Source organism: Lagopus muta, chromosome 15 (genome assembly GCF_023343835.1).
Source record: "Lagopus muta isolate bLagMut1 chromosome 15, bLagMut1 primary, whole genome shotgun sequence".
NCBI classification, from domain to species: Eukaryota; Metazoa; Chordata; class Aves; order Galliformes; family Phasianidae; genus Lagopus; species Lagopus muta.
In genome coordinates this window covers 635,838-663,724 of record NC_064447.1, presented here as the reverse complement: position 1 = coordinate 663,724, position 27,887 = coordinate 635,838, and the positions used below count along the sequence as shown (strand labels likewise).

General features: G+C 46.5%; 1 protein-coding gene across 2 annotated transcripts; it reads left to right on the top strand.

Annotated features, from left to right (window-relative positions):
* The first annotated feature begins 275 nt into the window (after positions 1-275).
* GPR139 (G protein-coupled receptor 139) lies at positions 276-18,673 on the top strand. 2 transcript variants are annotated; one of them, XM_048962189.1, is made up of 2 exons: positions 276-416; positions 14,174-18,673. In XM_048962189.1, the coding sequence occupies exons 1-2, from the start codon at positions 296-298 to the stop codon at positions 15,106-15,108; spliced, it is 1,056 nt and encodes a 351-aa protein (XP_048818146.1). In that variant the 5' UTR covers positions 276-295; the 3' UTR covers positions 15,109-18,673. The 2 variants fall into 2 exon arrangements, with proteins under 2 accessions (XP_048818146.1, XP_048818147.1); XM_048962190.1 differs by lacking the exon at positions 276-416 and adding an exon at positions 8,873-13,126.
* The last annotated feature ends 9,214 nt before the right edge of the window (positions 18,674-27,887 follow it).

The window sequence follows — 27,887 nt, the reverse complement described above, 5'->3', positions numbered from 1 at the left end:
CAGACGGCACACCGCGACGCAGCCCGGGGGCCAGCAGGGCTGGGGGGCGAAGGCGCGGCCGCCCGAGCCAGGGGTTGCCCCCGCCCCGCCCGCCGGAGCCGTGCCGCCGCCGCCGCCCCGCCTCCCGCCGCCTCAGCCCCGCGCCACCGGGGCTGCGCCGTGTGCCGCCGCCGCCTCCCGCCGCGGGGGCCGCGCTGCGCTCGCCGCCGCCGCTGAGCGTGCGAGGGGCGGGCGGGCGGCGCGGCCGGGGCGGCGGAGCGAGCGCCGGCGGCGCGGCCGAGGGGAGAGCGGGTCCATGGAGCACAACCACCTCCACCTCCACAACGGCTCCCTGGTGCCGCACCACCGCTATGGCTGTGGCTTGGGGTACGCGCCCGTCGTCTACTACAGCCTGCTGCTCTGCCTCGGGCTGCCAGGTGAGTGCCGCGCCGAGCCCCGGCGACGGGCTGCAGGGAAGCGGCTCCCGCCAGGCTGCTGCTCCGCTCCTGGGCGCCGCGAGCGGATCGCCGCTTTGCCCTCGCAGCGCCGTCCCGCCCGGCTCGCAGCCCGTCACCAAGTTTCTGCCGTCACCCGTTCGGCCGTTGGGAGTGAAGCGGTCCCGAAAAACGTGAGTGCGCCGTCCCCGCCCGTTGCCCACCCTGCCGGCAGCGATGGGAGCGCGACCCCGGGTCCGCCCTTGGGGACGGCCGGCGGAGCTCGGACGGACGGACTGGGCGGCGGAGCGGAGGGGACAGAGGGGATCGGGTTTGGGGTCCGTGCCCCACGGGGGTCGTGGAAGGATCCGCCTAGAGGTCTCTGGGCGCAGGAAGCCCCTCCGTGTGGTCCTCGGTGGGGTTTCTCACTTAACAAGGGGACAGAGACAGTGTAGAGGTGCTGGGGAAGGCAGACTGCGAGAAAAAGAGAACGAGGTGAGGGGGAAGTTTCAGGCTTGGGGCGAACACCGCTGCAGGTGCCCGCGAGCATCACATCGGCATCCCCGTCCCGGCCGAGCCGAGCTCCGAGCAGTGCCCTCCTCTCGTAGGGGCTGCGGGGGCTGCTCGGACTGCGGCACCTCCGGCCCTCGGAGAGCAAGGGTGATCCCAAGGACAGAAGGAGTCGGGGGAGGGCTGGAGCTGTCGGCGGTATCAGTTGAAGCAGGATGCAAAGAGCGCAGTACGGCGGAGTTTGGAGGCGTCCGTCAACTTCTGGGTGTTTTGTTCACCTTAATTCCTCTGGCTTAGAAAATAACATTCTTCAAGCAATTAATTCACAGAAAAATTTTTAATTAGATGTGAAGGGAAGCCTGTCTCTGAGCAGCACATATGCAATTACTGCTCTGCATATGAATTGATGCTCTTTGTGTGTTTCTTTTTTCTTCCTGGCTTGTAATAAAATTTTGCAGACTGGCTAATAGTTCAGAGAGCTGGAAAGTCCTGTATTTACCCCCAGAACACATGGGGGATCAGGAGGTGTCTGTGATGCATTACATTGGTGTACTCAGCCCAGACCTGGAGGGATGAGGTTGTTCTCTCCTCATTCATCCCTTGGGAGCTTTTTGGGTTTCCTCAGTAATGACAGGCTTCAATCTCAATATCTCTCCTGCAGGAACTGACCGAGACTCTCTCAAGATTATCCAATGATATCAGGTTGGATGTTAGGAAATACTTATTTTCAGGAGGAACAGTGATGCATGGAGACAGGCTGCCCAGAGGGGTGATGCTGCCCCTGGAGGGGTTCAAGAAACACGTGGATGTGGTACTTTGGTGTAGTGGGCAGTATGGTGGTGAGTGGATGGTTGGACTGGATGAGCGTATAGGTCTTTTCCAACCATTATGATTGTATGAAGAAGGTGTCATGAAAACGTATGTGGCTAAGCTTGCCTTTGTATTTCTCTTAAATGGAGCAAAATCTTACATGCACAGACAGGAAAAGTCACTTGATGAGTGTTTTGCAGATTACTTGCACCAGCTCCCTCAGAATACCATGTTGTAATTACAGACCTAATGCTCTCATTCTAAGAATGGTTAAAACTGATGAACGATCCAAAGTACCAATTGTGGCATGCATTTCTCAAGAGCTTAGACATCCACTTCATAGAAGCACAGAATGGCTTGGATTGCCCCCCCAGTCCCATTGTGGGGACAGCTCCCCACCACATCAGGCAGTCCAGGGCCCCGTCCAGCCGGGCCGTGGGCACTTCTCATCCATTTGATTAGAGCAGTGGCATAAGCAATAGCCTTTAACAGGACTTTAACAGGACTGTCCAAAGCATTTGGTGGTGTAGCACTGCTGAGTTCAGTGGCTTCACACCAGGTTGTCAGTGTGTCAGCTTGTTCTGTGCATGTTTGAGGACAATGGTTGCAGTGAAACCTGAAAACATGGTTACATGGACAGGATGCTGAAAAAATGCACAGTATGTGCATGCGTGAGAAACTCAGAATGTTCATCCTGAGACTGCACGGAGAGGGAAACTAGTTGGGTACAGTTAGGGGAGGACTCGTACAGCCAGGCTTTCTTGGGGACATGGAATGTAATGAGAACACTGATAAAAGAGCTCTTCATTTTTTTATTTGAAGCCACTCTTTAATTTTTTTATATTAGGAAACTGTAGAGGTAACACACTTAGTGTTAGACAAAGAGCCCTGAAGTTGGTGGGGTCTGAGCAATTAGCTTTGTGGGATGCTGTGAATTTGAGAGAGACGTTGTTTAGGGTCTTGTGCTCAAGTGCAGCACATTTTCTGAAACGGAAATGGTTAATTCCTTGCCTTCAGTCATGGAGAAGACTGATGAGAAGAAATCTCACAAACTCAGCAATCCACTTCGAGGCTAGGCTATGTCGGGCCTGATTGTGTATGCAGAGAAAGCATCATTTCCCTCGCTTGTGTAACCCAGACATCTGGGCAGATCCTTTTCTCTGCAGTGGCTCTCCCTCTGTGTTCAACCAGGCTCCAGAAAGTCTGATAAAGGTAGAGACAAAAGAGAGGAAGGTGAAGTCCCTTTGTCCTTGAGGAGCAGAGAGGCAGCAGTGCTGGCAATGGGGTCTTACTGATGAGAGAGGGGCAAGTGTTACAGCTCGCAGAGCTGTTCTGCAGCCCCCGCTCTGCCATCCCTGTGCTCACCTCTGCTGGCAGTGGTGGAGGACCTCTGAAGCACCTCCTGGTACCTGGGAGGGAAGAAGGGCTGCAGGAAGGCTTAAAGGGGACATTTCTTGTTTCAGGGAGGGAAAGTGTCAGAGAAGAGGTGCTGCTGAATGCAGGGGAGAGGAGAAATTGCTCAGATTCAATCAAAGAGTCTGGAAAGGTGAGGAAGCAACAAGTATCTGCTCTTAGTCTGTATCCACTCTCAGTCTATGTCCACTAGTGAGAACTGCAAGAAGCAGCTGCACCGAGGAGCTTTTGTAGTGACAGTGCCACCAAAGGCAGCCCAGCAGGGCAGCCCAGGACCAGCAGAGCTGCCTGCTTCATGAGGAGGTGCAGCAGCAGCAGAATTGCCTGGCATGTAATTACCTTCCCCTCTGGGGGTATAGTGTGTGTTGCTGAAAGGATGGAGTGGCAGCATTTCTGAAGTCAGGCCAGGCCTGATCATGCTTCCTGGGGTTTCCTCCTCCCAGTAGTGGTGTAAAATACAGGCTCACACCCAGCAGCCTTACCGTCCTTGGGAGAAAAGACTTGCTCTGGTGCTCTAGGGGAATACCACTCTAAACTGTCTGCTTGGAGAGCCCAGGCCTCAGATGTTTCTTTTACTCCTGCTTTAACCTTCTGCTTAAAACTGATTTAAATGCAGATTGAGGACTTTGCAAGGCTGGGAAAGCAGCCTGCACACACTTGGCAGATGGGTACCTCCAACAGGTAGCTTTTGTGTCAGACCTGCTGCTGAACAGGGTGTCCCAGGGATAAACTCATTTAAACCCCAGCACCACACAGAGCACACTCAGTGGGCTCCATGCAGCAGGAGAGAAGCTGTAGTCCTAGCCTAGAGGAGTCCGTAGACTCATCGGGATCCCTAACCTTTTGACACTGTCAAGGAAAGGCTGCACCTTAGGGACCATTACCTAACAGATGACAAACCATCTGTCCTCACACAGCAAGCCTGATGCTTCCTAGGGGGTCAGAGTGACACACAGGCATGTAACATTTGCACTGCACTTGTTTAAGCTGCAGTGTAGTCTAAGAAAAAGAGAAATGAGGAAGAACGGGTCTGTCTGTAGCCTTTTCCCCATGTGCATCTTGGAATAAGGAGATGTGAAGGCTAGGGTAATTGTCCTGACATGGCAGGTGCTGCTGTGGGCAGTGGGCTGAGCACTCCTGATCTGAGAACCGTGCCCTGTCTGAGCATGGTGAAAGGTTTGCATCTTATACTAAGTTTTTGTATACACTGCAGGCATAGGCATAGCTGGTATGTGACACTTGCCCAGGTTGTTTCAAGCTGGCTGACTTCTGGGACTGTTTGAGGAGGGAAGTGGAAGCAAACAGAGCAATTCAAGAGAGAACAATCTGTGCAGAGAAAGCACCAGAGACAGGAGGAGGGGGTGGCGAGAGAAGCAGCTGTGCACTGTCTTGATGTTGTTGCCACTGGTAGAGTAGAAGAGGGGAGAGAATGCATAGAGGGCACCTGGATGGTGCTTTACCAGATGATGAGGCTAAGGGTGAAGAATAGGAAGTGATGTGACCATGGAAAGGAAGGAAGAAGGGGTAGAGGTGGTGTAGTGGTGCCTGTGGAGCAAACAGATGAAGCTGAGCATTCTGGCAGCCCAGCCCAGCTCCCTTTGCTATGTGGCAGTGTTGGGGGAACAAGAGCTGAAGCAGTTTGCTCTCTGTACTTACAGACACGACCCAGAGAGGCAGGTGGCAATATCTGTAGGTGACTCACGTGGCAGGTAATAGCCAGTAGAGACCACAGCAGGCAGCAAGAAGGTGTGCATACAGCACACTTACTGGTGTGTCTGACCCCTTCTGGATTCCCGCCATCTACTGCCTAGTGTAGTCTGCAAATGCAGTACAGGTTTCTTATTAAAGAGAGCATTTCCAACACCCAAATAAATAGGTTTTCTCGTAACAGCACACCTGAACTATAGAAGCATGAAAGGAAGATCTGAAAATATGAGTGGGAGAATCGTTATATGCAGAGTTACGACCTCGAAAAACCAGCACTTCTGCTGTCACTCATTAGATAGACTTCACACAATAAATAAGAAGTGAACCTTCCCGAGGCTGTTTTGTTCAAAGCTGGTACTGTCTTTGACTTAAAATCTGAATTGGACCCAAAGCCAGTACATTGCATCCTGCTTAAAGGAGAACTAATTGGCAGAACTTTATCTCAGCTGTCAGTGCAAGCAAAGCATGGTAACAGAAGCATTAGTGGACAGAGTGGAACAAAAGTCCTGCTAATATGCTTAAAATGTGTCACTTCCTAATGTAAAATGAATGCTTTATCTTTAAGGAAAGAAGCTTCATGAAAAAGAATAGATTCATTACAGTGTTCCTGCTCAGAAATGGTGCTAGCAAAGCGTACAGATGGCAGCTGTTTCGTTTGGTCAGTATGTCTGGATACTGTGTCCACTTGAAGCCTTGCAGCCTGGAAGGAAGCAGGTGGTAGAACCTGTGCTAATGCAGAAGAGGGCTTGATACAGCTGTTACGTTTGGTTCGTTATGCATATCGCTAGGGAACAACACTATCAGGGCTGAAATGATAACAAGGTACAATACTGGGGAGGCTCAGTAGACTATGAAGTGCACAACCTTGCATGGTTGTGCTAAAATGGATTAGGAAGGAAGATCTCCTAAGGAGATTTTTCCTCGCAATGGTGATACAAAGAGAGAGCACAGCCAGTTTTCCCTGCAGGTGGGTAATGCAGAGTCCCCAGTTGTTAAGAAGCCAAGCCATTCAAAAGCACTAGGCAGTCTGATATCCTGCTGTTCTCCATCCATCCCATTACTTAGTTCTCTCCTCCTCCTCTTTCTGCTCCCCTCAGTAAAATGGGGGTGAATCAGCAGACACAAACCAGCAGGAGAAGGCCTTCAATCACATACGTCAAAACAATTTATTGTAGGCAGACAAACAAAAGAGATTTCCTGACCTGATGCTCTCTCTGCATTCACACTCCAGGTACAAAACAGTCCCTGGGCACAAAGGTTTTTGGTTTCAGGTGGTCTTTTCCAGACTTTAATCTCTTTTCCCATTAACTCCGAGACACAAAGAAAGGAAGCAAAACCAAAGTTAACCTCTTGAGCTCAGGAGAGCTGGCACACAATTCCATTTTCATTCTTCACACTAGAGATGCAGACAGATGTCGAGATCTTAAACCTCAAAGTCAGGAGCAGTGCTGTGCTGTTTGGGGTGACCAGATAAAGGACCATCGTACTGGGTTGTTTCCCAGGACGCCAGTATGGTTGTGCAGAGGCAGCTAAATAGGACTTGGGATCAACAGTGTGGAAGAAGACCAAAAGGAGTTTGCTCACTTTACCCATGAAGGAGGAGGTAAGCCTGCCTATCAACACACCAAACAGATTTTTTCACTGAAATTGTTCTTTTCAATCACCTGAAACAGAGAGCTCCTGGCATGTACTGTCACTTAACTTTCCATTTTCTCAGTTATCAGGTGCATGAGTGGTTGCTCTTGGTTTTAAGACAAATTGCCTTTCAACCATTTCCTTCCATCTAGGATGTTTCACAAATGTTTGTTCCAGATGTTTTGTTCACTGTCCAGACTGGCACACTGAAAAGCGATGTATCTGGAGTGGATGCATATTTGCTCAGTGGGGGAAATAAAGCCTAACTGGGATGGCTTTACATAGCCTGCAAATCCCTGCTTATTGCCTGAAGTTGGCATTGCCTCTGAGAAAGCTCAGCATGGGGTTTGCAGACATGAACTCCTGTTTTGTTAGCTAATGCTTCAGGAAGACTTTGTTTTTAGCCAAACCACAATCAAAGGTAAAATGCTTTTAATTATTCATGTTCAGTAAACAATTCATGATATTTGCCCTTATGAAATCATGTCCTTCCTCCATCGAATACTTTTGCAACCCACCTCTGTGCTCTGACATTCAGTATCAAAAGGATAGGATGGTTTTGTCATCCTCAAGCTCAAGTTACTCAGCTTGAGACCTCTAACATTTTGCTGACAGCCCACATTTGGAAGCCACAGACACCTGCCAAATGAGACACTCAAATTGCCTAGAAAATCTCAGTCTGTCCAGCTACGTCACATGAATAACCAAATCCCTTTTATGATTTCTGCATTATCTTGCAGATTGCTTTTTCTCCTCCCAGCACCAATTTCCATTAAAAAGCTTTTCTGCTCTAGTAGCATGATGTGAGGCTAGATGTTAAGATGCAAGTTTTAGACATTTTTATCTTTGTCCTTTCTTGCCTCTCAGAAAGGATCCATGTAGGGAACATTAAGGTCATTAGAGGCTTTCTGCACCGCAGACCCAATCAGGAAAGGGCATATTCTTGCCTATCCTGTCTCAGTATTGATTCCAAATCCTTACAAATGCGGAGCAGCTTAACACCTGTGAGGCTTGTTACTACACACGTCACTTGGAAATAAATGGCAAAGCTCCCTTGATTTCAGCAGAGACTGCTTTTTTTTCCCCAGGTATTTGGGTCAAACTTATCAACAGCCAAAAGACAGTAGATTTGCCCTTTGAAATCCAATGAACAGAAAGAGGAAAAATGGTCTTTGGATTGTCCATCTGTTCTGTAAAATTTTCCTGAAAATATTATTGGACATTGCTCAAAACGTACTTCCCCACTCCCTCCTTATAGTAATACCTCTTTTATCTGCTACCCTAGAGGCAGTGTTTCGCCTTGAGCAAATGTGTCAGTCCACAGTTGGGTGAGGAAAAAACAGAGGTCACTCTAAAAGTAATGCCTCCTATTTATTCCCATGGAAACCACAACCGGTACAAAGAGCACAATTGCACCATCCACGATTACCACCATTAGCTGTGCATTTTCATCAGCTATGTAGGAGAGCATCATGCAGTGTTCATACAAATCTGCACCAGCAAAGGTGGTCCATTGCCACTGTCACCACCCACCCCTCAGTGTGGCAGCACCTACAGTTTGGTCTCCATAGACATTCAGCAACTGTTGATGGATGTCAGTGGGTGTTGTTTTTTGTGTGTGGAGGAATTCACTGATACCCCTTTGCTTCACTGCACTTCCATATGAGACTTCTATCACAGTGCCCCTCTGTCACACAGCAACAAAATGGAATGGAATGTTGATGGGAAGATTTGACCTCTACTGCCATCCCACCAACATCCACTCCGATGCCATGGGCCAACATAATGAATCAGGACGCATTACTTTCAGATCAGCCCTTGTATTTGCATTTGTCTGTGCTTTTGGAATGTATGAAAAGCTAGTTCTCTGGAAGAAAATATATAAGTTTGCTCTGCGGTGTCAGTGAGGTGTGTTAGACTTAGCATTACAGCTCTGAAAACAGAACCACATTATCAGATCCATCTTCAGTGCCTTTTCTGGAACGGTGCTGCTGTGTCACTGGGGTCAGCAGCAGATGCAGGGAAAGGGGATGGGGTAGTCCCCAGAATTGTCAGTGAGAGGCTGTCCATGCTTGGGAATGGCTAATGGTGCTGTTCTGGAGACTGGGGAGAAAGACCAAGGCATGGAAGTCATATTCTGGCCCCAAGGCATTGAATTAGGGGCAGACCCCTCAGATAGATGAAGAGGGGAAGGACAAGCAAGAGCACAGCCAGATCTCTGACATAACGTGTCTGCTGGGCCTCCATGGAGGCTTATTTTACTCTTCCTTCTGGCAGTTTTCATATTGCAAACAGTGTTCTATGTTATGGATATATGAGCAAAAGCCTACTCCAACTCTTTAGGAAAGCCAAAAGCAATACAATTACTCCTGTCTGCCAAACAAGTTACTGCACTTAACAAGCCTGAGTGGTTGGCAGGGCTCAGAATGAACACTTGCCATCGGCGTCTCCGCACCATTACAGCATCTGTGCCCTTGAACAGAAGAGGAAGTGCTCTTGGCTTGGTTAAAATCTTTCTCTGGCCTCAATGACCCAATTATGGCCAACACCAGCTTTTGAGAAGAGTGCACCATTCAGTGTTCTTCCCCAGAGGTGCCTCAGCTAATAAATGCTGTCAGGGAGAAAAATGGCCCCAGAAGCCAGATTTCACTGTCAGAGCCGGGCTGGTGACCATGATGCATTAATTCACCTGTGACTTCTAAGGACGAGGCAATGCTGCATCGTCCCTGGCTGCTGCTCCGTCCTCTGCTGTGCAGGGGAGCCTGAACTGTGCTGGGCAGCAGAGCAGATGCTCGGTAACTACCAGCACTCTCACTTTGGCCTTGCAGCCTGTCTGTGCACATGGGGCTTCTGAGCACAGACCTCCCAAGAGCCTTTCTCAAAAGATTGTTCCCATCTGCTGACGTGCTAAGGTTGAACTCAGCTCAACCCGTCCTGGCTGCAAGAGAAAAACACCAAACTGCCCTATCTCCTCTAATGACCAATGAGATGCAGGTTTCATTTTAAGACATCTAGCTGGACACAGCCAGCAGCCCCGATTAACAGATGCTTACATCGCTGCGGCATTTGTCTTTTAAAATGATTACTTCCCATTGTCATCAGTGTCCCCCGAGAGCTGCTGCACAAACCGAAGGCTGAATGCTGTCCGCCTCTCAGCTCTGGTAACTGCTGGCACATGACTGTGTTGGTAACCGTGCTGGGGTCAGCCTGCCGAGCACTGTGCATGTTTACATTTTAATATTGCCTCCTGGCCCAGAGGAAACCATCTCTTCCCACCAAGGCGAAACAATCACTTTTTTCAGCATATATTTGTAATGTGCTGTAATCTAAAGTCTCACGATTTCTAAATCTGTGAAGGAGGGGTGGCTCACGTATTTTCCAAAGCAACTTAGAATTTTGTGTTCATAAATAGTCTGTCTGTGTGCCAGTCAGGTGGCTAATGCATGGCTGGTACTTTCTTACATTGCACGGCGATTCGCAGGGATCCTAGCAACAACTGCATTTGGTAAAAGGTGTCCATTATATCCAGTGACCTAATGTTTATCACATTCAGTAACTGACCCTCATAGCTACTTCATTTAGGTGGTTTATGACAGTGAACTGCTGAACCACGCAGCAGGCCTTATTCACAACACAGCAGCGCTTCTACTTCTGAGGGCTGTTTCACTGCACAACTGCTGTGTGCATGCAAAATGCTCTCTCTAAAAAAAAAAAACAAAACAAAACAAAACAAAACCAAGGAATATGCCTATTTCTTCTTTTGACAGATAAAATTGCTCCTGCATAAGCTCACATGTGGCGATAATAAGCCATGGAAGGAATTGTGTGAATTCCCCACAAAAGCTATGGTTAGATGCTATACTTGAGCTATGGCTGTAATCCACAACACAAGAAGCTGTGGAAAATGTTGTGCCTTTAGGTCACAGGCAGAGCTTTGAGGGAGCACAGGAGGCTGCCCAGGCTCTGCAGGGGACTCAGCAAGGCAGCTGTTGGTGGGGGGAGCAAACCCAAACCCAGGTGAGAACCAAGAGTCTGCACTGCAGATTAATGGTGTTTGGGTGCCAGAGATCTTCACATACTGTATTTCAAAGGCAATAGATCCTCGTGATGGAAGGGAAGGCACTGAGACTCCACCATTTCTGACAGTTGCTTCTCATCATCTGCTAGTGACATCTCTTGAGGCTTTAGCCAGTCAGTCCCTAATCAAGCCTTGATTCTCAACTAGATATTTTTAAATTCAAAATACTGCACTGCAAAAAGCAACGCTGGCATAAATTCCCATCTGTCCTCTCATAATCAACTCCCAACACTGTGAGCAATCTTTCTGAAATCCAGATGACCTGAACTGCTCAGTACCTGGAAAACAATACTGCAAGAAATGGATGCTACTGTCCAGGACAGTTTAGGGACACTGATCCTTCCAGCAGTATATATATTACAATAAAGAGATATTTTTATATATTCATCATTATCCTATTGCCCTCACTTCTAACTACAACATTAGGACAAGAATTAGGGTAAACACAGTTAAAACATGTTCTCTGTCATATATGCTTATCCATCCCCTTTTGCCCCCAGCAGGTCATCTTTGCCCACAGGAGAACTCGCAGGGTACCATGCAGGCATCCAGGAGTCACCAGGAACAAGGGCACAGTTCACACAGAACAGCATTCCCACTGCTTTCTTGTTTTGCTGAGCATTAAACAGTGTTTGAGGACGTACCAAAGACCATCTTATCACCTGAGGAAACAGGTGAAGGACTGCCTGAGACTTTCCCATAGCTTCTCTTTGCTTTCCCTATACAGCCTGCACAGGACAAATACTCCCAAACCTAAGGTGCTGTGATACAGGCAGCTGCACCCCACTGTATATCTGTTTTCACAAAGTCAATGATGTTATTATATTTCATATCATCCAGCCAGAAAAGCACTAATGTGATCCCAGGGAAAGCATTTTCAATACAAGATACCATAACCCTGGCAGAAAAATTGGACAAGGCTTGCATGTACTTTGTCAGATCAATTTTCTAATCCAGCTCACCATGCAAAGCTTGCTGGTGTTGAACTTGCATTTCAGTACACTCTGTTACGGCCATTTCTGGGAACCCTGTGAATGGTGGAGGGAGAAGGGATTGAAGAAAGGGCTGTTTATAAATCTGTTCCTGTAGGATAAAGGGAGGAGGTAGGACCAAACAGCAGGACTCCCAGAAAGGGCATATGCCAAGGGGACTGGGCACAGCTTCAGCATCCCTGCAGGAGCTCTCTGCCCAAGCGGCCATATTTACCTGCAGGGGCCAAAGTCCCCAGCTGTTCCCCTTGGTGCGTGCTAGCTCCAGCTGCTGCTGCTGCAGGGAAACAAATCCAAGGATTAAAGAGGACGTGAACACCGTGAGTGATATCCAAGTGAAGCCAAGCTATTCATCCTGGCTGACCAAAGCCAACAGTGACTGGCACTGTCAAGGTAAATGCTTTGACTTAAGGATTTCCTTGACAGTACATCACTCATTTTACCCTTTAGGGCTCATCACTGCAGGCTGGCAGCAATGAAGACGCTGAGAAAAGCATGAGGGCTATCGTAAGGGTCTTCAGGGGACTGGGGCAGTTAGAGGATGGAGCAGGAGTACAGATGGAGGTAGATGATCTTTAAGGTCCCCTCCAATATAAGTTGTTCTGTGATTCAGTGATCAGAAGGCACAGCAGAGACATTATTTAAGCAAGGAAGTGAAAAACAGTGCTGTGGTTCTGAGTTTATCACTCCCATGTCCACTCTGAGCTCAGTGAGGTTGCATTCCTGTGTAAAAGAGCAGAATCAGACAAATTCCCCCAAAGGTGATTGGAGATTATATATTGTTGGGGAGATTATGTAAGTATATATATTTAACCTAGAGAATGATTCCATTGGCTGTCATGTTTGCTTTAGTTTTGTTCCAAGATACAAAATTAATCAATTCAGGTAATACAAAAATAGTTGACACTTACAAGGGCTATTACTCAAGATCACTCACTCTGCTGCAGTTCATTTCCCTGACAACAGAAATCAGCTCCCAGAAAGCAAGTTTTGAAGACATTTATGAAAGAGGAATTTTTACCTAGATTCGAGTAAAACAGTTTTTTAAAAGTGTGTTTTCAGTTGTAGGACATCTTAGATCACTACCTTAGTGTTTTTAACTTCCTTTTTCTCTAATGTGAAGGAATCTTTACAGTTATTGTTGATTTGTTTTGGGAAATCCATCAAAATTGGCAGAAATGTTTGAAGCACTGAATGCACGGATGATGTGATTTATGGAGCACTTATGAAAATGTCAAATACAAACATTTGGCAGTTTGTTATGCAGTGTGCCAGCAGCGCTCTGATTTTTAAGCACAGCTTCAGGTATTCTAGGCTAGTGATTTAAACTTCTGATGGGAGCAGTCGTGGTTGTCTCATTCCAGCCATGCATCTAGGAGGAATTACAGCTTTTTCTTTCCTGATTCGAGACTATAGAGTAATTTCTAGCAAACATGAGCAAGCAGTGAAAGTTTGGGTATACCTTAGTGCCCCAGCAAAGCTCTCAAGGACTGCCGGACCTTCCCTCTGTGGGGATCCCTGCAGGGCCATGGGCTGTAGGACTGAGCCCTCCGTAGAGCACTTACATACAGGTACCTATTTTACTGTCTCTTTTCAACCAGCTAGTAAAGTACTTTTAAGCTGAATCACAGCTTTGGAAGTCTGAAGCAAACCAGCCAGTGAAAACAGCAAAGACAAGAATATCTTCACCACAATATTATTTAAGTGCCATGCAGTACTTCCAGGCACAATTTAGGTGATGGGTCTGTGTTGCAGCCAGATAGTTGCAAGCAGAAAGATTCTCAGGATGCTCAGGGATGTTTACGTTTGTGCTGAGCCAGAACATCCATCATGTCTGACTTGAGCAGCAGGATTTCCTTAAAGACTTGGCTGTACCACTCCAGAGGAAAAACACCTTGTAAACTGGGAAGGACTTTTGAAGAGCAGCTGTGGCTAAGCAGGCAGGTCTTTATTTCAGTGGTGAGGAGAGACATTTTGCCAGAAACCATCTGTAGGAGAGCGGGTCAGACATCGTAGGCATAGCTGGGAACATCTCAAGGCCTTGCAGAGTACCTCCAGCTTTTGGGAGGAGCTGAGACACGTGCTGTCCTGGGAATCCTCTGCTCGATTGGGATCCCATGTGTAAGCAGTGTTGCTGCAGGGCCAGCCTGGGCAGGAGGAGAGCTGCTCCTCAGCTCCTCCTTGTACCCCAGCCATCTTCTCAGCAGAACAGCCTTTCTGTGCCCTCATCCCTGCTGAGCAAGGCTGGTTATCCCAGCCCCCTGCTCAGGGTGCTCCTTTGGGGTCTGTGGGGCACCCAGAGAGCAGCAGCAGAGCCACAGCTCTGCTTCTACATCTGCACCAGGGAGGTGGCAGAGGGCTGCTGAACATCACCTAACCCCACGCAGGGACTCAAGGGACCAACTTTCTGCCCTTTTCCTGGAGTACAGGGTTACCAAGTGACAGTGTAACACACAGCTGGGAGCAGGGCCAGTACCACAGCTGCTCTCTTTCAGTTTCTCAGATTTTAATAAAGGTCATGTTGCCAAGTGCTCAAACATAGCTGCTGCTCCAAGTAAGCACTCAGAAAAGCTGATGTCACATCTTAAAGGCCTAACTCTGTGTTTTTGTCTCCACAGCAAACATCCTGACAGTCATCATCCTCTCCCAGCTGGTGGCTCGCAGGCAGAAGTCCTCCTACAACTATCTTCTAGCTCTAGCTGCTGCTGACATCCTCGTTCTCTTCTTCATTGTCTTTGTTGACTTCCTCTTGGAAGATTTCGTCTTAAACAAACAGATGCCTCAGGTACTGGACAAAATAATTGAGGTATTGGAATTTTCTTCCATCCACACATCCATTTGGATTACGGTTCCACTAACAATTGATAGGTACATAGCTGTGTGCCATCCACTTAAGTATCATACAGTCTCCTACCCTGCTCGTACTCGAAAAGTCATTGTAAGTGTTTACATCACCTGCTTTTTGACCAGCATTCCCTACTACTGGTGGCCCAATATCTGGATTGAAGACTACATAAGCACATCAATGCATCACGTCCTCATCTGGATCCACTGCTTTACTGTTTACTTAGTGCCCTGCTCCATCTTCTTCATACTTAATTCGATCATCGTGTACAAGCTGCGACGAAAGAGCAATTTCCGACTGCGAGGATACTCCACAGGGAAAACAACAGCCATTTTGTTTACTATAACTTCTATTTTTGCCATTCTTTGGGCACCAAGAATAATCATGATACTGTATCACCTCTACGTATCACCTATAAACAACAGCTGGGTGGTACATATTGTGTCGGACATTGCCAATATGCTAGCATTGCTGAACACTGCAATTAATTTCTTCCTCTACTGTTTTATTAGCAAAAGATTTCGCACAATGGCAGCTGCCACACTGAAAGCCTTCTTTAAGTGTCAGAAGCAACCTGTACAATTCTATACAAACCATAACTTTTCAATAACAAGCAGTCCTTGGATTTCCCCAGCCAACTCTCATTGCATCAAAATGCTTGTTTACCAGTACGATAAGAATGGAAAGCCTATAAAAATATCACCATGAAGAGGGCAATAATTGGAGTTTCTGGGTGAAAGTTCTTTACAAGTGGTTACATATTCAGGATGTAATCTGCTGAAGTGGCTGTTTTAAAGAGTGGTCATCCGATTTCATTTCCCTGGGAGGCTGAGGGCAGATGTGACTGTTAGAAGGGAATAGGAGCACTTGATTTTAGGAGCAGAAATATGAAGGCAAATGCCTTCATCTTCTACACAGCATTTTGAATATGCTTCAGAGTTCAAGTCTTAGCATTCAGTTGCATTCAAACGTTTTGCATCCAAACACCAGTGCAGTCCAAAGTCTTTTGAGGGAGGAAGCTGCAATAGTTAATTACTTTTCAGAAACAACAAAGTCTTACTTGACCATGTAGTTCACCATCAAAAGAGCAAACTGATGCTTTCACGTGCTGTGGAAGGTGCCATTTCTGTTATATGCCCTTGCCAAAACAGATGTGTTCTCTCTGACATGAAATACCGCCACACAGATTTGCTGTCAAGTCCTTTTGGCAGGAGGCAGTCCGTGAGGCACAGACTATGACAAGCCCCTTTTGGCTCATCTGAGCGGGGCTCAAGGGCCGATATTTGACCTGTTACACAGCCTTGGCATGGAAAGCAATCCTGCAAGCTGCCAACGTTCACATGTTTTAAGTTATTTAAGACACAACCAAGACAGGGGAGATTGACAGAGGGAGGTTTCTAGAGCCAAGAACAAAGGCAGAGAATTGTCCCCGCTATTTCAATTACAGTTTTGAAGACTCTCAAGTGTGAGGCCAAATCCTGCCTGATGCTGAGCTGCCACTGAAGCTGGTCCTGCAAGATTTGGACTGATTACAGCCCTCACTTTCCTCGTTAATCAGTGAAGATTCTCAGTTATCCCCCACGTTCAGGCCTTTAGGGATTGTACGTATAAAACCTTAACCTGAGATTTTCTCCTGGCAGATTATGCTATTCCTATTGCAGATTTGCCATTCAATTGTTAAAAGACTATTTGTGAAAGAAATCCAATAAATCCATTGAATACCCTACGGCAGTGAAAACATAGATTAGTTTCAAATATTTACCTTATTTAAAGTGGCTTAATTTCTCTTTCTTTACACTCAAAAAAAGCTTCACAGCAATGCTGGGTGTAGAAAATGGGAAGAGATTTACAGGAAGGCTTAAAGTGCATTTCTTTTACTTTGTCTCATTTTCAGATCTTGGCATATGGTCTCTCAGAATCATGTACCCCAGCTTTTTCACTTAGGTATTGGGTGTTTAATACAGCCTTACTAAATGTGTGAGCAGACTTCCTTGCATGGTGAACACAAGCACAATTTGGTCAGTGAACACAGCAGCCTCTCAGTAACTGCAAACAAACCACAGCCTGGTGCTAGCAGTGTGTTTGTGTCTGTGTCCACCTCCATTACCAGCGGGGAGCTCATGGTGTATCTGGGACTACTACAGTGAGGTTCCCAAAAAAGGATACAGTCTGTTCTGCTTCAGTGGGATCTGAGGGTTGAAAGCATCCCTCTAAAACCTGTGGATGGCTCAGCTTTGGTGCACAAACACATCCTAAAAAATACCAAGTCTGCAGAAGTCCTGCTGAGGACAACAGCCTGGTTTCCTTCTGCCATGCAATTACATACCTACTCCTGCTGGCATCCTGCAAGACCAAAACCTATCCCAAACCCAAGCACACCTTGGGAGGAAATGGCAGCAGAAGGCACAAACCATGAAGAGTGGGGCTGCATGCAGTGGCTGGCTGAGGTGCAGAAGGGCTTTCTCAGGAAAGGTCGGACTACTCAGGTTGGATGGGCCCAGCGCCTTGGTGAGCAGGTGCTGCCCACTGCTCCCCATCAGCAGAGCCATCGGGCCGGGTGAGATGCTCAGAGCTGCTCCGCCAAGAGCTGCAGCACCCCAAGGACCGTGCTGGTGTGGCAAGGAGAGGGGCTCGGCGGGCAGAGTGAAAGCTGTCCCTTTCCAAAGGAATGCTGCAAGCCCAAATCTCCACATATTCAAAGGGAAATGAAGAGCCTCCTCATATTCTGGCCTGTTTGTTCCTGTAATCTCAACAAAATATCACACTTACTTGCAATAATAAAGCATAAAAGGGATGCTCAGCCTTGCTGTATTTATCACAGCAAGGTTAAAATTACTCCTCCCTTTACTAGTGTTTTACATAAATAGTCTTGTGGTCATGCCTTCTACCTTACTCAGAAATCTCTTTCTGTTCTTTATGTGTCTGTTGATAGTAACCAAAGTTACCTATGGAAAAGGTACTGTATGTCTCATTTTGGAGAAAACACTGTATTTATAACTTATTTTTATGCTGAATTTGTTATGAGGAATGCTAGTCTGAGTTACATGTGAATGAGTCTGAAGTGCAATATCTATATAGATAAGTAATTCATTTTTGAGAATGTATCTATTGAAAAAATATTTATACAAGATATTCACTATTCTGCTTAATATAACAGTAACCTTACAGAAAATAGTGAATATTTAGGGCTTTTATTTATTAAAAAAAACTCAATTAGGTGCATGGCATATGCTGCCATACACATGGTGTGATTTACCAGTTTTTGTAACATAATGGTTTTCCTGCAAACTGGCAGAATCATCTGACTTTTTCCTGTCCTAATGAAGTATTTTTGTAAGTTCCCATATTTAAAGATTTTTTTTTTTTGCATCGATATTTATTTCCAACTAAGACTAACTCATTAAATAGTTGTAGCTTCATTTCAAAAAACAACTCCTAACCTGTTCCATATCACTTTAGAAATGACATGGTGCAATTTTCACATACAGTGGTCATCTTATTTCTGATAATTTAGGGCTCTAAGAGCTTGCTTCCAAAGCCCCTTCAAGTCAAAGAGAAGATTGTATGAGGCTTTTGTGGTTGGTTTCTCCAATCCCCATCAATTTAGGAGGGCTTTGGATCAAGACGTATCTTGTTAACAGACGTTTGAAGCCTTGTTAGAGTCTGGTTTGGACAATAATGCCTTGACATTTTTGGTCTGCGTATGAGAGCTGCTGTTGATAATACTTGCCTTATTTTTTGGTTTTGTGGAGCATCTTGCAATGACTGTTGCTAACTAGCCAATGTCTTGCTGTGTTATTCATACCTCCTAATTTTACAATAGTAAAAACAATTAACTGAGCACATAAAGTTTCATTATTTAGGGAATTTAGGGAAAAAACATCCTGGAGACAAAATCATCTTTGTTCCGGAGGTGGTCCTTTGTACTCAATTTCTATTTCAAGTATCAAGAACTATAAAAAATAAACTGTGAATGGACAGTTTTACAATTACACGTAGGTAATATTTCCTTCAAGACCACAGCTAGGAACAAAATACTTTTTAGATGAGTTACTGATATATAAAATTATGAGACTTATCATCTATTTAAATTGTGAATATTGATATTTTCATAAGTAGACATATTGTGTTTGATGGGCTTGTTTGTATTATAATAAATTATGAAATGGTGCATAACTTCTTACAGTGTTTGGGGCTATTATGTTTCAGTTATAGGTTCTTATTACATACTTTGGATTTCTAGATAGTTAACTGCACTGCATATAAGACTGATCCTTGCAACAGCTACTCAATAAAACACAGCATTGCGTTATGAGTGTTCATTCATTGCTGGAAAAAAAAACCTGAAGTACAAGATACGTCATTGCTGGCCCAATTTTCCTTGTAAGCTGAAGCTGTGAGTTAGGGTCAGCTGTTAAAGTCAACTAATCCCTATCCCTAACACCAGAGAAAGGTTTGACCTGCAGAGATCGTTGAAACCTGACCAAAGTGAGTGTGATGTCAAGAAGCTGGGCTGCTGTCAGCAGCCACTGGAAGTGATGAAATATGCAGAAAACCGGGCCTAGAAGAGCAAAAGGCATAAACCTAAGTCCCAGCATTGGTAAGTGACAAAACTGAAGGCATAAATTTCTCTGCAGTTAGGCTGCATTTGTTATGAGAGCTGGAGGAAATGGGACAAATAGCACTGTGGTTCAAACTGGGGAGAAAAACGGATCCCAAAAAAGGAAATCTTCCCAATCCACACACTTGGGGGATGCCCCATGTCTGTGTGTTCTATGGGCTGGGCACTGCCTGGAGTGTGAAATACAAAGCACTAGAGAGAACACATTATCCTTTAGCATAAGGCACAGGCTTCTTGCTTGAGCAGCTATATCCCATCCCCAGAGCCATGAGAGAATGGCTTGGAGCCCGCTGGGCCACCTCACACAGGAAGGGCCTCTGGCAGCTCAGCACCCCACAGGTAACCAGGCCAAAGAGAAAGAACAGTGTTTTCAATTTAGTTTTCTTGCCTAATAGGAAATAATTTTAGCTCAACTGACCACAAGTTAAATTCATTTGAAATATAAAAACACTGCATCTGTGATTAAGGTTTTTATTTCCCAGAAGAACAGCTTGATAAACCAAGTGAAGTGAGGACCTCAGGGGACAGCATGTGGAGGAAGCCTAGACGAGTCAGTGGGAAAGGGGAGGTGGTGGAGGGGCAGCACTGTGAGTTGTTCCCCAAGGAGGGAGCCTGGGACCCGCCAGCCTCAGCATCTTCATTAACAGCTGCAGCATGAGAGGGACTGATGAAATGCAGAGATTATGAAACGGCATCATACTGCTGGTGGAGGGCAGAAGGAAAGGTATTTCATGTAAGAACTGCATGACCTTGAAGATTCAAGTGATAAAAATGGGATGATTTCAATAGTAATAAACAGGGCCCTCCACTTGCCTGCCTGTAACAATACGTTTCCTATAAAGCCTCAGCAATCAGAAACAACTAAGAACCCGGTTATGCCAGCTGGGCTGGAACGATGATGAGTCACCAACAGAAAGCAGCTGAAAAAAAAGCCCAGAATTAAATCACAAAGACATTGTAAAGAGACAGAATAGTATTCATTCTGTTTTGCAAGACCTTGTCTGGGATATACATTTATATCAAGAGATAAATAGCGGTAGCCAGAAATAACAATGATAAACAGAGCTGGAACAAGAATAAGTGGTGATGGCCTTCTCTCAGTTTGCTTTGGAAGGCATTTCACCAAAGCAGGAAGGTCTACAAAAGCCCACCCAGAACACAGATTACCTCAGTGGTTGTAAGTGGAGCTCAACAGCTTTGTGAACAGAGTGGTGAGACAGCAGCAGGACGTATTGGGGCTGTGCAGCCCCATGCTGCCACTCTCCCTGGGTGCCCGCACCTCCTGCACAGTTCAGTAGGACCCCAAGGGCTGCAGTCGTGCCCCCGTGAGCCCATTCCCCCCAGTACAAGAGCAGGGAGCTGCTCATCAGTGAGCTGGGAGCCAGCAGGCGGCTACAGCTAATGGACTCCCCATTGAACACATAGTGACTTCTGCTTCAGCTGCTCAATTCTTTGAAAACCTCTTTAAACCTGCTAAGCAGTCGAATAAAAAGCAACCACACACAGACTTGAACTGTTAAATAATAATCCCACTATTAGCAAGCTGGGGCTGGATTTGCTGGAGCTGCCTTTCTGACAGCATGCAATTAATCCCTGGGAGCTGCCAGACACAACAAGGGGGTTGAGAGGCTCCAGCCGTTGTAACAAATAGGCATCACAAACGAATTTACTATTGGCCTGCCATGGTGGACCAAAGCAACATAAACATTTATGATAATTACAAAATAGTGTCAAAAAAAATTAAAGGCTTGTGTCTTCCTGCCTCACAGACAGGCTGGAAAGCCTGCTCCATGCATTCCTCACTCAGCAGCTGCTTCTATGCTGAGCCTGCTAGAGGTATGCTATTGAATATTATGGGCAGAAGATTAATTGGCTGTAGCACTGCAGTAACGAAGGCGTCAGCTGAGAGCAGCACCTCCTGCTGTCTGCTACAGGAGCACCCTGCAGCCCAGGCACACACAAAGCAGAGCAGGGGCATTTTTGCTGCCTGTTTCGCCGAATGAGACCCAAGGCACCAAGGCAGTGCTCTCGCAGGGCTGCTGGGGGGGAAGGGCAGCAACTTGACTCCCCAGCAATCCCGGCAGGTACAGACAGCACTGACTCTTGGTGGTGCTGTTTCTGGGATAGGAAATGATAAAAGTCCAAAAGGGAGCTACTGATGAAATCCATCAGAGCCTCTGGCTGCCTGGGGTCTCAGGACACTGGGAACCAAACTACACCAAAATTACAAAGGGATGCAGCCAACCCAAACTGTGTGTTGCCAGCACTGCTTACATCAGCATTGAGCAAAAGCCATTCCCTGATTTCAACCTGCATGTTTTTAAGAGAACTTCCCCATATCCCTTAATGGGAAAACAAACAAATAAAAAACAACAACCATTCACTATGGGATTTTTCCTCCTTTTTGTTTTGTTTTGTTTTATCTGCTTTGTTCTTCTGCAATAGAAACCTACCTGAGTTGTAGGCAGTTTCAAGGAAGGGATAAGCATGCTGGAGGAAATGCCTGTGTTGCCTTCTTTTCTAGCTGCAGCACTGAGGGGATGCAGTGTAAGCAGAAACAACCCAGCCCTGGCTAAGAACCCCAACCAGGCCCTGAAAAACAAAGGGTGAGCGATGCAATATGTAGGATTTGTTCGCTGTCTGCGTCTGGCAGAGACAGAGCCCCAGTTCCCTAAGGGTTTCCATGTAAGGGGATATGAAGATGAGAACAAGCCCTGAAGCGTAAGGCACAGAGCCCTGGTGTGCCGAAACTGAGACCAGAAAATGCCGTACTTTTATTGCAAATTATAGATATCGAGTGAATCATGTCATCTACATCTTTCTGATCAGTCTTTTTAAAATAACACCTACTGTTATTTATCATGGGCGATAACAGTGGTTACGTGGGAAAAAGATTGGCTGAAAGCTGCTTTATAGATTACATCTGACTGAGGTTAGAAAAGTACAAAGTGAAGGGAACCTAGGTACTGCTCGGAGTCTCTTGCTCTCGGCAAAACCAGAAAGACAAAAATCTTCACAGGGAGAGCCCCCCTCCAGCATTCAGCCCATGCACTCTGATAACTCGGACATGAAAGATGGTTCAGGACCGTTCAGCACTGAGCCTGAGCATGTTACAAAGCAACGGCAGTCCAACTCAATCCATGTGAGCTCTTAAAGTGGCGGTTATCCCGGAGGATCTCAGACATCTGGCCACAGCTGGCTGGTTAATCAGCTGCCTGCAGGAACAGACACAGATTTTCCCATAAGCCAATATTGCACCGGTGTAACCTTTACCAAGAGTGCATATCCAGCAATCAACAGCTCAGCAGCTGCCTGCAGGAAGGCACGTGCCTGAAAATTCACCTCTCAAAGGCAAACCCTGCAGACACTGAGATGAAAATGGCGCTTTGTGCTCACGGCTGCAGCTCTGAGAGGGTGGTGGAGCTTGCGGGGTGAAGATGAGGATACACATTTGTGGAATAGCTGTAGGAGAGACCTGCTTAACATGCAGAACCATCTCGACACAAGCAACTGCATCAGTGATTCGGAGAGGAGAATGAATAGGGAAGGGATGAAATTTGCAGTTTAATTAAACAACTAGGAATTATCAAGTGTGGGGGGAATCAGGGAAACAGCACCAGGGAATCCACAGGCAGAAGGCAGTGGACATTTTGCTAAAGTGTCAGCTAAAATAGGAGTGCATTAGTGTAACTAAAAAAATTGTAAAATCTTGAAAAGCACCAGTTGGGTTCTCTGGGACAGAGAAGTCCAGGAGGCATAAAGGAAAGAATGAAGCTGCCACAGTGCAGAGCAGCAGAAAGGTCAGTGCTCCTCGGGATCAGACTCTAAGGTATCCTACCAGCTCCACACAGAATTGGAGAGCAATGCAGGCAGGGAAGAGGCTGTTCATAGCCTGCCCAGCCACAGAAGGACAGAGAACTAAGCAAGCTGCCAGAGAGGTGGTGGAACCTCCTTCCCTAGGGACATTCAAAACCCACCTGGAAATTTTCCTGTGCAATGTGCTCTAAGGAACCTGCCTTAACAGGGATCCCAACTGAGGGATCTCCAGAGTATCTTCCAATCCCTACAGTTCTGTGATTCTGTGTGTGTGTGACATGGAAGACCCATGGCATGGCAGTGGTGACCTGCAACAGAACTACAGTCTCAGAAAGGTCATTCTGCATTTGCAGCTCCAGAGATTGCTACAGCCAGAGAAAAACAACTTTTACAAGATCAAGGGGATGGAGCACCAAAGCAACTCTCTAAAATTAGATTTACAAAACATCCTGAATGTTTTTGAATCCTGAATTGTTGTTGAAACGGGAATTATGAATTGTAGGGAGAGAGGAATGGCCAGGAGGAAATGGTGAAGAGTTTGGAGTCTTTCTGTCCACAGAGTGTAGGACAAATGCAGGGCATGACAGGACAGGGCAGCACCATGCATGTGAACAGTATCCTTAGCCCATATCAGCCACAACCAGCTGCACCAGGAAGGAAAAGACTTCCTCTCTGTCCGTCCATGCTGAGGTGCAACCTCACTCAGTGGGGCACTGCGTCCGCAAGCTTGCATGCAGGCAGCACCAAGGCTCTTCTCTATGCTACCCACTTTGGTAGCTATAGCAATGAAACAGTTGAAGAGTCAATAGGTGTAATTATAATGAATAAAACTGCTGGAGTCCTGGAATTGGAGTTTGGTAGTTGCTGCTGCTGTTCCTTTTGCTGCTTAGCAAAGCAGGTGTCTTGTTCATTTATTTATTTATTCCATCTTTATTCTGACGTTAGTATTGCTTATTTCCCTCCTGTCAGAGCCAACCCATGTTCCTCAGAGCCCAGGTGTACACATGCACAGCAAGTCTCCAGTTTGGACAGTGCTGGAAATGGTTGCATCATCTATTACCAAATTAATATCCTGCACCATTCAAGATGTCAAGCCTATGTTTTACAGGGCCTCCCAGAGCCACCCTGCGATTCCTACTGCATTCTCTATGCTCCTTACACTTTGCCAGTTCACATTTTCCAGCTCTGCCCCTGTGAATGGGCACTGCTGCTTCCGAAGCATCCTTGCATTCCACCCAAGCTCTGACCGAAGTTCACTGTGGGCTGGTAAGGGCCCGACACCCTTAATAATTATGCCACAAAGCTGATATCTCAGAGAAGAGCAGATACATTAAAAGAGAGCACTAGAAGGTCTGAAAAATAAGTGATGCAGTCATTACTCACAACCCACACAGAGATGGCCCTGCACTACCTGAGCAGCCCCTCTTCAGCAACCTCTCCATAGGAACCTTCTGGGCTCCTGCACTGATCCCTAAAGAGCAGCAGCTCCAGGCAAGCTGTTGAGAGTCATTTCTATTTCTGACTAGGAAAAGCTGCCACATAGCAGAGTGACTTGCAGCCCTTTCTTCCCCATATTTTCAGTGTTTCACTATTCTGCTTTACTAACTGTAAAGACAGAAATATCCTGAACTGAAACACGTGCCAGAAGTGTCTGGGCCAAGCACCCCTAAGTCCCCCTGAAACCAGTGGGATATTGGCCAATAGAGGCTTTGCTGCTCTTCAGGCCAGAGGAAATCTCAGGAAGAGACAAGAGACAACCACACTGCTTGTTTGGTAACCACTCTACATCTGCCAAGTGGGGCAAGTTTGCCATTATTTTATTATTATTTTAGTGGCTTATCATCATCTTTTCCCTGTCTGTTGAAGCCTTGGATAAATGCATAAGGACAAGTTATTTTTCTCTGCAGTGAACAAGCCCTACTCATGTCAAATTAGAGAGAAGCATTTTTCCCCAAAATGAGTCACAAGAACAGACACAGAGGCATTAGAGGAAGATCTGATCTGCGCCATGTGTCCAAGAGCTTGTCAAAACAAAACAAAACAAAAAAACAAAACCCCACAAACTGGTCAAGATTCCCTTCCCTTGTATTTTGATGGGGTAGAAATGCTGCTTCCACAGCTGTTTGCCTTTGAGTCTGGATGTGACGGCACTTCACTCTATATCACAAACATTCACAAACCTAATTGTGAAGGGAAATTGCTTCTCCTGCCCCACTCATGCTTGGGTGCCTCTAAGAAATCAGTCATAAGTAATGGCTTGATAGAGGGGCAGCTGGAGAATTTTAATAGTTCTTTTATGACAAAAAGTATATAAAAACTTCATATAATTGATTGTCTCCTCATCTGCCCTTTAGAGTTTGCACATCTCAGACTTAGAAGCCTCCAAAAACACAGACTGTATCCATGCTCCTGTGCTAAACTCACCAGACCTTGTGCAGACTGCTCCCCAAAAAATCCCTCCTTCTCAGATTCAGCAAATATATCCTCGTAACCTACAAAGCAATGCGGGTCCAGACCTGACCTGAGCCTCTGGACACTCCCTGGATGCGGCGCCTGAGCAGCTCAGTGCAGGAGGCATAGGCTGCAGCTGAGCGTGGCTCATGAGGTGGCTGCGGCAGCCATTTTGGGGCCTAGCTGATCAGCAGGCCTTGGCACAAGGCCTTGTTAGAAGAAGTTCAGACAAGTCAGCTCTTACCACACATATACCCTGTGATTTAGCATTTACACTAATTACTATCTAATATCTCTTAATACTTGGGTTTCCTTGCTTGAGAGTTAGCCCAGGCTGAATTAAACTATCACTAGAAAAAGTCTTTCTTTCACCTCTGTATTGCACACTTCCTGGTGAGTAGCTCCCCTCTAAAGATGAAAATTGCAAGTAAGGCTCGGCAAAAAAAACCAAAACATTTTTTCCTGCTTCTCTCCTCACCTTTACACTGTGCGATATCAGGTTTTAATGCTTTAGATGTTCGAAATGAAAATATTAACTACTAAGGGGATTCCACAAAACTCATCTTCATATTCTCACAGGAGACTGAACACTGAAAACTTAGATTGCATGTTTTTTTTATAGTCGTTTTCTAGAAAGCAGACAAATTTGGGGTTAAAAGACTTTGCTGCACCTTTCTTTGGCCTAGCAAAGCCCAGCATGTGGCTGGTTGGCAGCTTGCATCCCTCCTGCTCAGCCTGTGACCTCCCCACAGCCAGACTGGGACCGCAGCGTGTTCCCTCTGCACACATTCCTCTGATGTATCAGTGGTCTGCAAAGAGAGATGTGGCCCCATTTTTTGTTAATTGCTTATTTCTGTAGATATTAGACCGGGAAATTCCAGGTCTTATATTCTTACAGAAGGTATTCTGACATTGTCCTGAAAGTCACTTGTGTATTTAATGCCCCCAACTTCACTTGGAGCCACAGGAGCTTCCTGTAGCCAAGCATTCAGCTAATTCATCACAAACTTCATGGGCCATGAGTCTCAGACAGCTCTCAAGTAAGGCAGGCAGAGAAACGGATTTTGCAGAGGTTCAACACGCCATACCAGCCTCCTGCTGCTTTATTACCACCACACAGACTTTGCCTCCCAGGAAAGCCATCTCCTGCACCTGCATAGCCCTGTCTCCTCATTCAGCACTAGCACATCCCCACCTGCTGCAGAATGCTCATTGATGAAACTTGCACTACAGTTCAAACAGGCTCAAAAGTGTAAATTCCTAATTTCCAGTAAACTCTCAGCCAAGCAATGAATGATCAGAAGAAGCAGCTCATCTGGATCATCTAGACCATCTAGAGACCATCTAGAGACTGAATATGAGCCAGCAGTGTGCTCTGGCAGCTCGAAAGGCAAATGGGATCCTGGGCTCCATCAGGAGAGGGGTGGCCAGCAGGGACAGGGAGGTGATTGTCCCTCTCTACTCGGCTCTTGTGAGGCCCCATCTGGAGTACTGTGTCCAGGTGTGGAGCCCTCAGTACAAGAAAGACATTGAGATTTTGGAAAGGGTCCAGAGGAGGGCGACTAAGATGATCAGGGGGCTGGAGCACCTCCCCTATGAGGACAGGCTGAGGGAGTTGGGCTTGTTCAGCCTGGAGAAGAGAAGGCTGCGGGGTGACCTCATTGCAGCCTATCAATACCTGAAGGGAACCTACACCCAGGAGGGGAGTAAACTCTTCAAAAGGGCTGACAACAGCAGGACTAGGGGAAATGGTTTTAAGTTGAAGGAGGGAAGATTTAGGTTAGATGTTAGGGGGAAGTTCTTTACTAGGAGAGTGGTTAGGCCCTGGAACGGGCTGCCCAGGGAGGTTGTGGATGCCCCGTCCTTGGACGTGTTTAAGGCCAGGTTGGACGGGGTCCTGGGCAACCTGATCTGAATATGTATGTTTGGTGGCCCTGCTAGGCAGGGGGGTTGGAACTACATGATCCTTGGGGTCCCTTCCAACCCGGGTGATTCTGTGATTCTGTGATTCTGTGGATCAGCCCTTTACATGCCAAACTTTGCCAAAATGTCTGCAATTCCTAAATTGAACCTTTTCTTCATGAGCCAGGAGTGTGCCCTGGTGGCCAAGAAAGGCCGATGGTACTCTGCAGTGCATTACATACAGCATGGCCAGAGGGGAGAAAAAGGTGATGCTTTAATAACTGCACTGACACAGAAACCTGCTGTAAAGACGACTGTAAATAGATGATCTGATATTAAGACAGCCCTGTAAAGCAAAGGTATGATTTCCAGAAGGACCCTGCCTTTTACCAGGAAGCCGTGAAACACATGCAGGCCCTGCATGCAGATCAGCAGTGCATGTCGGTGTGATCTGACTAACTTGCATGTGCTTCCATCAGTACCAAATGCTGCCACAGCACAGTGTCTGGTCACTTTAGAAAAAACTGGGAAATGGAATGAAGACTGTTGCCTAGCTGGAGAAGAAAATGTGCTTCTTTTTAATGGTTTAAAGACTCAAGAAGAAGAAATCTGCATATTTCCAGGGAAAATGCACCAACATCCAGGTCAGCAATTTAGGTCACACTTGCCTTGTCATTTCACTGTCCTCAGATCTGAA

Excerpts from the sequence above, each read along its gene's own strand:
- GPR139 (XM_048962190.1), top strand. The coding sequence starts at position 12,922 with ATGCATCTAGGAGGAATTACAGCTTTTTCTTTCCTGATTCGAGACTAT. Across the intron at positions 13,127-14,173 it reads CGTAGAGCACTTACATACAG|CAAACATCCTGACAGTCATC; the intron begins GTACCTATTTTA and ends TTGTCTCCACAG.